The sequence below is a fragment of the Austrofundulus limnaeus genome, unplaced genomic scaffold, assembly GCF_001266775.1.
Source record: "Austrofundulus limnaeus strain Quisiro unplaced genomic scaffold, Austrofundulus_limnaeus-1.0 Scaffold273, whole genome shotgun sequence".
Taxonomy (NCBI): domain Eukaryota; kingdom Metazoa; phylum Chordata; class Actinopteri; order Cyprinodontiformes; family Rivulidae; genus Austrofundulus; species Austrofundulus limnaeus.
In genome coordinates, this window is record NW_013952675.1 from 412,193 (window position 1) to 422,390 (window position 10,198).

Genomic DNA, 10,198 nt, shown 5'->3' on the forward strand with positions numbered 1-10,198 from the left:
GATCCTTCAACACAGAGCATCTTCAGAAGACAAGTTGATAAAGTAAATTTTTAAAATCTGTATTGTTCGATACGGCTACATGTATTGTTGCACCCCTAGTATTTTTGTACTGTAGCTTCTCAAAAAATATACTGCATTCCCACAATGGCTTGCCTTGTAATACACACGTGGACAAAATTGTTGGTACCCCTCGTTTAATGAAAGAAAGACCCGCAATGGTCACAGATATAAGTAGAATCTGACAAAAGTAATAATAGATATAAATTCTATGAAAATTAAAAAATGAAAGTAAGACATTGCTTTTCAACCATGCTTCAACACAATTTAAAAAAATAGAACTCATGAAACAGGCCTGAACATAAATGATGGTACTCTTAACTTAATATTTTGTTGCACAAACTTTTGAGGCAATCCCTGCAATCAAACGATTCCTGTAACTGTCATTGAGACTTCTGCACCTCTCAGCAGGTATTTTGGTCCACTCCTCATGAGCAAACTGCTCCAGTTGTCTCAGGTTTGCAGGGTGCCTTCACCAGACGGCATGTTTCAGCTCTTTCCAAAGATACTCAATAAGATTTAGGTCAGGGCTCATAGAAGGCCACTTCAGAGTAGTCCAGTGTTTTCCTCTTAGCCACTCTTCAGTGTTTTTATCTGTGTTTTGTGTCATTATCCTGCTGCAAGACCCATGACCTGCAACTGAGACCAAGCATTCTGACACTGGGTAGCACATTTCTCTCTAGAATAGTCTTGAGATGTCATTGTACCCTGCACAGATTCAAGACACCCTGTGTCAGATGCAGCAAAGCAGCCCCAGAACATAGCAGAGCCTCCATGTTTCACAGTAGGGACAGTGTTCTTTTCTTGATTTTTCATTTTTCCCTCTGTGAACACAGAGCTGATGTGCCTTGCCAAATAGTTCCATTTTTTTCTCATCTGTCCAGAGGACATTCTCCCAGAAGCTTTGTGTCAGCTTGTAGATGGGCAAATTCCAGTCTGGCTTTTTTTGAATTTGTTTTCAAAAATAGTGTCATCCTTAGTCGTCTCCTATTAAGTTCACTTTGGCTCAAACAACGACAGATGATGAGATCTGACATCAGCGTTCCTTGAACTTGAAATTCACCTTTAATCTCTATAGATGTTTTTCTGGGCTCTTTTGTTACCATTCTTATTAGATGTCTCTTTGATCAATTTTCCTCCTGCAGCCACATCCAGAGAGGTTGGCTACAGTCCCATGGATCTTAAATTTCTGAATATGTACAATTGTAGTCACAGGAACATCAAGCTGCTTGGAGATGGTCTCATAACCTTTACCTTTAACATGCTTGTCTATAATTTCCTTTCTAATTTCCTGAGACAACTCTTTCTTTTGCTTCTTCTGGTCCATGTTGAGTGTGGTACACACCATGTCACCAAACAGCACAGTGAAAATCTGTAGCCCTATATACAGGCCCACTGACTGATTACAAGACTGTAGACACCTGTGATGATAATTAGTGGACACACCTTGATTTAACATGTCCTTTTGGTCACATTATATTCAGGGGTACCATCATTTCTGTCCAAGCCTGTTTCATGAGTTTTATTTAATTTTTTTTAGCTCTGTTGAAGCGTAGTTGAAAAGTAATGTCTGATTTTCATTTGATCATTTTCATAGAATTTTTAGTTATTATTACTTTTGTCATATTCCAGGTATTTCTGGGACCATTGCGGGTTTTTCTTTCATTAAATGAGGGGTACCAACAATTTTGTCCATGTGTGTAGATGCAAAGATTTATCTGCAAATATTGTTATTGTGTTTGTTTTTTTGTAACTGTTCTTAACAACATCCTTTTTCTTCATCCACAGCTGATTTTGGAGACTTCAGTCAATATGATTCCCAGGATTTTCTTCAGAAGTTTGCACTGTTTCCTATTGTAAGTATTTTATTTTACATGCTTTTTACAAGTCATAAAAAATATTTAACATTTTTTGTGGTTGTGTAATTGTTTCAAATGTATTCTGTCTTTGCAGGATTGGATTCAGGATGAACAGGTGCTGGAGGAGGCCACACAAAAAGTGGCGCTCCGCTATCAGTCATTCAGGTCCGTGAGTTTTCATTATCATCTTGCCTTTTTGTGCTTTGATCGACAGATGGAAAGCTTTACAAAACTAATTTGAAGTTATCAATAAAAATCTATTATTGTGGGTTATGTTAACAATTACAATGCTGATGCTAATATTAAGAAAAAAATACATTTCGTTTTTATAAGGGTCAATTTCATTACGGTAAATTGTATTTGAGACTAGACCTGAAAGTGTAAAAAGTAATACAAAATTTTGAAAAAGGATGGATGCACAAATCTTTGTTTGGATATGAAGAGAAGCACAAGCAAACTTTCCTGATGCATCTCAGTAATCCAGGTAAAAAATCAAAAAGAAAAAAATTGTATAGTTCTTCTGGACGGGTTCTTCTCTAATGAAACGTTTCGTCTCTCCTCCAAGAGACTTCTTCAGTCTGAGTTTCAGGCAAAATTCAGGCTTTTAAGCCCTGCCTCCATGTGACTGATACTCGCATCACATGGCTATCATTGACACCTAATTAACACCTATTGTTAACAGGGGGTGTAGTGATACTGGCAATAGCAGCGCTGTAGGAGGGGGACAACTGAAAACGGAGGCCTCCACCTCTGTTTAATGATGGATGGTCCTTCTTCACAAAAATGGCTTCTTTTACTCCTCTCTCAAACCATCGTTTCTCTTTATCAAGAATGAGAACATCCTCATCTCTGAAAGAGTGACCGCTGGCCTGTAAATGAGTGAAAACTGCAGAGTTCTGGCCATTAGATGTAGCTCGTCTGTGTTGGGACATTCTTTTGAACAGTGGTTGYTTTGTTTCTCCGATGTATAACTGGTCGCAGTCCTCCTGGCACTTAACAGCATATACAACATTGCTCTGTTTGTGCCGGGGCACCATATCTTTGGGGTGAACCAGCCTTTGTGCGCAACGCTGCGGCTTCTGAATAAATGAAAATGATTTAACATAGTTGTTTATACTTTTAGCAGCTCTTTTTATCCCACAGCTGAGCTGCTAAAAATGACAGATTTTCTTTTCTGTATCTCTGACAGACGGACTTCAATCTCTGAACTCGTAAAGTTTTTCTTTTAAGTTTTCGCTGCCATTTTCGTGAATGAACACTTCCTGATATCTGAGGCAGGAATCATAGCCTTATATGGTGTATTTGGGGTGGTAATTATGCTAATCTCCTCTCGCGTGCACGAGCAGCTGGATACGAACAGGTGTAATTTACGCAGCTCATTTACGCACGTTTCCTGAAGATAGAAGAGTTTGTTGAATATGACGTGACATGTTCGTACGAACCCTTTGTACGAACAAAAGTAAGAGAAATTTAGGATAAAAATACGAACATGTTCTTGCATGAGGCCCATTGTAAGTGACAGAGTTGATCATGCTAACAATGGGTCTTACCGGTACATCCTGTTTGTGAATTTTGGGTAAACCATACAGACTAGGAGTGGCCTCACCTGGGTAAAGTCTATGATACAGAATCCGATTGATAGTCTTGTCCTGCTCTAAACTTTTCAGGCAVTCTATTAGTTTCTTCTTGTAACCACTCCTGGATCTCTCTTCAGCGGCTCGTATGTGGTCGTGTCGCTAAGGAGTGTCATGATCTTATCTTCATAGTCCTTCTGGTTCAGAATAACTGTGCATCTTCCTTTGTCTGCTGGAAGAATGATGATGTTCTTGTCCTTGCTGAGGGTAGTGAGAGCGTCTCTCTCTTCTCTGCTGATATTAGAAGGTGGTGGTTTGGCGTTGCTGAGGCAGGCTGAAACTTTATYCCTAAGTTGCTCTGCTTCAAATCCTGGAATTTTGTTGTTTTGAATGGCTTGCAAACAAACTTGGATTCGAATCAGATGAAGTCTATTTTATCTATCGTTTCCAAGAATTAGCTATTACTATGTCCTTTAAGTCATTCTGCTTCAACCATTTTGGACGTAGTCAGAGTTTTCATGCTTCCTCTGCAATGTTGTCCTTTCAGAGGTTTACCAGCTTCAGAGGCAGAAATGCTGTACATGCAGGAGGTAGAGAAAATGGAAGGCTATGGCCAGGAAAACTACCAAGCAAAGGTATGTCTACACTATCCATTTGTAGTACCTCACAGTTCTAAAAAGTAAAGATATTTAGTTAGCAGAATGAAAAAAAATCATGTCTATTTTATTTTTGTGTGAGATCAGGACAGTACAGGCACAGATGTTACCCTGGGATCCTGCCTCGATGGTATCTTTGTTAAATTTAAGAATGGACGTCCACCTCTATTGTATAGGTAAGTTTAGAAGAATTGTGGAAACCTTTACATCAGATATACTTTTTTCACTTGTAGCGATAATGTAAATAAGCTTATTTGGCTAAATTAGGTTTTGTGGTACAGCTAACAGCTGTTATTAATTAAATATATTTTTTAATTGTTTGCTAGAATGCAAGGTGCTTAAAAACAAAACAAGTCAGGTTGATAGCAGATGGGAATTGTGGGAATGAGTAAGAGAAAATATTTGTTGTTTTATACATGTCAGTAATCTTTTTTTAGATGAATATGGGCTCCCACTTCTGTAAATTTTTATTTATGTACCGGTAGTATTACATCATGGTTTTAATGTGTTTTACTGTAATAACATGCAGTGTTTTTTTTCTTCCTCCTTTCTTTTGGCCACTGTGCTAAACAACTGTGTAGGTGGCATGATATTAACAACATGAGTCACAATAGATCCTTCTTTGCCCTGGAGCTGGCCAACAGAGAGGAGAGTGTTCAGTTCCAGACCGTAAGTCTGTCTCTTCTTAACTTATCATTGTCAACATTGTTGTTTTATTATTTGATTTTAGCTAAAATGACATTTTGCACTTGTCATAGATTTTACCACCAGCCTATCTGAATGAGCCTTTGTGAATAGAAGTTATTTATATGTGTTTTTGTCATTAAGTAGCATACCGTTGTCTAAAAGAATGTCAGTTTTTTAAGGACATACAGGAATGCATCTGTTTCAAAATAACTAAATTTTGTGCTGGGTGTCTCCCCATTTAAAGTCTTTCTGTTTATTTTTTTTGTGTGTGTATGTCTAGGAAGACATGGAAACGTCTAAATATGTGTGCCGGCTGTGCCTGGCCAGACTCAAGTTTTATAAGATTAACAGGAGTAGCCTGTAAGTTTTTGCTAACAGGCCCAGCCTACTTTGTGTCTCTTTATCTCTTGTTGTCTTCTGCATGTCGTCTTATTGTTTTAGCCTCATGTCTGTTTTCTTCTCCTCCTCTCTCTTCAGAGGGGAGTGTACCCCCCTGCCTTCTGAGGGCTCCCAGAAGTCCCTTCTCACTCTGTCCTTTCCTCGTTTTCCAATGCTCTCTCGTACCTCTCTTCCTTCTGATAAGGGGTGAGCAAATCTGTCAGCCACCACCTGCAGTGTCCTAATACTCACCTGATGCCACTACAGATTTATTTTCTGGAGTTACCATTGCTCAAACAAAATGTTTTTAAGATCCAAGTTTTTTTTTAGTAATTTTAAGTCATGTTTTTTCATCTAAAGCCAATCCATTTATAAAAATTCCAACTAAATGTTTTGCTTCCCAAAAGGTACAAAGACATTTTAACAAACAAGTTTTAATACTCACTGTCATTCCTGAAAAAGAATTGAAGGGTTGAGCTGAAGGAAAATAAAATTTGATTTCTTTACTTTTTCTTTGGCAAAACACAATTTCAAATATAAACAAAGACTACAAGAAGTTAAAAATGTGTGTTATTTATTAGTTTTGCCTGCATCATACCTTAAGGCAATAATTGGAATTTGGAGATGAGATAACACTTTTCAAAAAGTCTTCCTCAGTAGACCACAGCATGCTTTTAAGATAAAATACTTGTGATAGTAAAGCCTTTTGGTGTGTTGGGTGAAATATTTTGTTGTTAACTGAAAAAAAGAAGATATGTTGCAATCAATGTGACCTGGTGCAGTTTTCATATTCAGATGGCAAAGTAAGGTAATAAAGAAGACATTAATTAGGTGAAATTGATACTGTTTGCTTAGGCCTTTAAAAAAATAAATTTATTTAAAGTTTCTTTTGACTTTTTTTCCAACCAGCCAAAGCCAACCAGCAGCTGTCAACCCAGTCAGACGGAGGTCTTCAACGAGAGTAACTTTGGTAATCTTTTGTTCCCTTACTACCCACTTCTACAATAATGTCACTGTGTGACTATCACATTCGTGTGCATACAATTCTGTACTAAACTGTTGATGTTTGTGAGAATTATTTAACAGCATATAGTTATCACATAGTTGTATTTAGTTTCTGTTTTTGCAGTCCTAACCCCTGAAGAGCATTTAGATCATATGAGCTGACTGAATCTTGTTAATTTACAGCCAAAGCCACAGGGCTACATGATGGCCCCTCCACAGATGCACTATAATGGTCATTTCACGGAGCCTTACACATCATCACAAGGTAAGCACTGGTTGGAAATGGTATTTCAGTGGAAAACTTGAAAATTAGTTTGTTGGAAACGTAGCAGTCTTTACATATTGTAACATTTTTATCAATATTATTTTTTATTCATTTTGGCGTGTTTTTATTTCATAGACAACCTGTACATGAACAGTCAGAATGGTTACTACTACCACTCACAGACCAGCCTGGACCGTTCTCCTCTAGAATACAACAGTGGAGGGCGTTTACGTAATGGCAGTGTGTACAGCGCCCACAGCACCAGCTCTCTAACCAATCCCCAGCACTACCTTCAGCCCTCACCCATGTCCTCCAACCCCTCTATCACCAGTGACATCACCAGGCCAGATTACGTTCCCTCCCATCGCCACAGTGCGCTCATCCCACCCTCCTATCGTGCCACCCCTGATTATGAAACGGTGATGCGCCAAAAAACGCGTGGTGTGGGGGGAGGAATGGTTTTGTCTCAAGAACATCGGCAGAGTCACTCCATGAGGAACTTAAACATTGGAAACTCGTATGCCTACAGCAGACCAGACCCTCTAGTTTACAGTCAACCAGAAATAAGGGTAGAACATGGTGGAACATCTCATCATCACCAATATCCCTTTCACCTGGGCTCCAGCTTCCACAGCCCTTCTCCATACCCCTATCCAGTGGAACGTAGGCCTGTTGTGGGAGCAGTCAGTGTCCCGGAGCTCACAAATGTCCAATTACAACAGGCGCAAGAGTATCCAGCTACCAACATCATGAGAACTCAAGTTTACAGACCGCCTCCACCTTACCCATACGCCCATCCTCGTCCTGCTAACAGCACACCTGATCTTTCACGTCACCTGTATGTCAGCAGTAGTAACCCCGACTTAATCATCACAAGGCGTGTGCATCACTCAGTCCAGACCTTCCAGGAAGACAGTCTGCCTGTTGCACACTCTTTACAAGAGGTGTCCGAACCTCTTTTCAGCGGGCCTCCACATCGGCAGCCATACCATGCTCAGAAACGTAACTCAATCGAGATTGCTGGTTTGGCTCACAGTCTTGAGGGAGTGAGGGTCAACGAGCGAACTGTGTCTTCCTCAGGAGCAGAAACAGCCACCCCGTCTCTAGTTGTTCATGGTGGTCCTGCTCAGGGGTCCCAACTTGATGTGTTTTTGGAGCATACAAAAACAGAAGAGAGGGGGGACATTAAAGAAAGAGTCAAGTACGGGCACAAGAAGTCCCTATCTGATGCAACGATGTTAGTTCACAGTAGTGGAGAAGAGGAAGAGTTTGAGGACGATAATGGATGCCACACTCCACTTTCACAGGAGGCCATTCAAGGTATTATTCCCGAGCAGCTACTGCAGCAGCACGGTAGCCTGAACCCTCTCTCTTCTCTGACAACACAACAGACACCCACAGAACCTCCTCCTGCATATCCCATTGGTTCTGCTCTGGACCCCTCCATGACCAGCTCATTAGTCTATAAAGTTCATCCCCTGATCCATAAGAATGAGCCCCTTTACCTGCTGTCAGAATTAAGACAACCTGAAATTATGCCCTCGATGTCAGAGGGAGATGTGAATGAGCAGACAAATGAAAAGCCCAAAAAAGATTTTAAGAAGAGGCCTGATGTGTCTGACGTGACTTCTGGGAGGAAAACGGGAGATGGTTTACCCCCACCAGTAAGTTCTCCTGTGTATTTCTTGTTTTGAACCCTTTTTTTAACTCTGAACTTTATCAGCTGTTTTTTACATTATTAAAATAGTATACTGGTGATCAGAAAAATGTACAAGTAAGAAGTGAAAGTGGGCAGTCACTCATGTCAACATGCATAGTTTATTGTTTCTAAGTACAGGCATTTTACCTTTGACACTTGAAGAAAACGTGGGCCATAAATTCAGGCATTAAAGACCCAATAGGTAAAGGATAATAAAAATACAGAAAATAAGCCATGGTTAAACTTTAGACATGAATGCACACATTTAGGATTAAGTAATGGCAGAAGGCATGTTAAAAATGTAGACCAAAGATTATCTTGGACTGCATAACGTAGAAGCAGTCACTTTAATTTTTGGCCTCTATGACTAAAACCATAAAATCACAAACCCAGTTCGTTTTTGTTGCTGTTACACTGACATAACAAAAGCAGATTTCTAATATTAGAAGCATTTCAATAACCCAGGTAGAAAAATCTAAACAAAAAAAGTTGAGTAGGTTTTCTGGACGAGTTCTTTGTTGAAGCTCAGCCTTGTAAACAGTGCTTATGTTTACCTGTAACTCCTCAGACTGAAGAAGTCTCCTGGAGAAGAGACAAAATGTTTTTACAACAAAGAACTCGTCCAGAGAGCCTGCTCAATTTTTTATTTGTAGTTTCTATTTTTATTTTATTTTTTTGTATATTCTTAAAATTTCTCAGCATGTTCTACGTGAACTTGAAGAGAAAATACAGTGAAGTTTTGTCCAGTTGTGGTTGGCACTTTCCATAACCAAAGAATGTAGTGGAACTACTTTGCTGAACCAGAAAGGCAACATTCTTCCAGTAAACCTTCCAGGCATGTGCTGGTCCCGCCTCCTTTTGTCATCTACTCTTCTGTTTTCTCTGAAACTCCTACAAATTCAGCTTGATCTTTACTCTGTCACACCAGGGAATGAAGAAATGCTCGGTGAAGAAGATGGGCCCTCTGAAGGTGGCTCGTCTCAATGGCCTCTCAGTGTCCAGGAAGCCAGTGCAAGAGGAGATCAAAGACGAGCCTGAGCAAATTTCGAATGACGAAAAGGTAGAGCATTTACTTTATCACGGACTGTCCTTTTTATAAAAAACAAACATTTGTAGCGTTTTGTGTTTTTCTGACATGCTCAAAACCAAAGAAATAAATGTTCTGTGTCTGGTGTTACAAAGTTAACCATCTGGAACAGCTGGTATTTTTGTTACTAAGATCGTCATCAGACTTTGTTGTGAGAAAAACATTTAAGGATAAGGTTTCAAGGTTCCAACCTTTAAACACGACAAATAGCAAATTTATGGCACATTTTTTAAGTAAATCAAGTTGTTGCTTATTGTAGATTCTTAAAAAAATGCAAGAATAATTAACTCTAGATTTACGTTACTACCTGCTTTGAAAGTATTTTTTATTTCACTTAAGTACATGCAAATTAAAGGATTATAGTAAAGCAAGAGGAAGGAACTTAAAGGTGAAATGAAGGAAAAAGCCCCAAAAATGTGTATTTTGCATATTTTGCATTCATATAATGTTTTATTTAAAATTGTGATTTAAATTGTTCACAACTTTAATGAGAAAATATTAAAAAATATGATTTTTCACCTGCTAAATGGAGTCACGGAGCAGAGCCCAAAATCATAATTTTTGTTGCTAAGGTAAACAGTTGTTGCTATGTAACGTCAAACATGTCAAACGATCCGACTTCTTATTATACGCGCCTATGATACTGAATCAGATTTCACTATGAAACTAAAGATAAAAATCATTCAGCCATACAGATATGAACCAGTCACACAGAGTGGAGAAAGCAACTAACCGGAGTGTCTTTCTGGTTTCGGRCCGAGCAGTTAAACGGGCTGAAGATGCTGCGCTGCTGGTTCTAAAATATTTCACCGTCTGCCCACCTGCAGCACTCCGTGTCATAGTGAAGCAACAGTGATAGCTGGAAAAATAGTTGTTTCAATGTTGAATCAGTGTTGTTGAGTGAAGGGTCGGAGGAGGAGAAGCTTATTAT

General features: G+C 39.2%; 1 protein-coding gene across 3 annotated transcripts in view; it reads left to right on the forward strand.

The window, feature by feature from the left end:
- Window positions 1–10,198, forward strand: part of ptpn21 (protein tyrosine phosphatase non-receptor type 21) — a 20,930-nt gene that overhangs the window by 4,216 nt on the left and 6,516 nt on the right. For 2 of the 3 annotated variants that reach the window (XM_014020942.1, XM_014020943.1), the window contains exons 5-15: window positions 1,846–1,913; window positions 2,011–2,081; window positions 4,038–4,125; window positions 4,234–4,322; window positions 4,728–4,815; window positions 5,114–5,193; window positions 5,311–5,418; window positions 6,121–6,181; window positions 6,400–6,481; window positions 6,617–8,145; window positions 9,109–9,240. In XM_014020942.1, the coding sequence (XP_013876396.1) occupies window positions 1,846–1,913; window positions 2,011–2,081; window positions 4,038–4,125; window positions 4,234–4,322; window positions 4,728–4,815; window positions 5,114–5,193; window positions 5,311–5,418; window positions 6,121–6,181; window positions 6,400–6,481; window positions 6,617–8,145; window positions 9,109–9,240 (2,396 nt within the window). The remainder of the gene's footprint in view (window positions 1–1,845; window positions 1,914–2,010; window positions 2,082–4,037; window positions 4,126–4,233; window positions 4,323–4,727; window positions 4,816–5,113; window positions 5,194–5,310; window positions 5,419–6,120; window positions 6,182–6,399; window positions 6,482–6,616; window positions 8,146–9,108; window positions 9,241–10,198) is intronic. The other variant, XM_014020944.1, reaches the window with a different exon arrangement.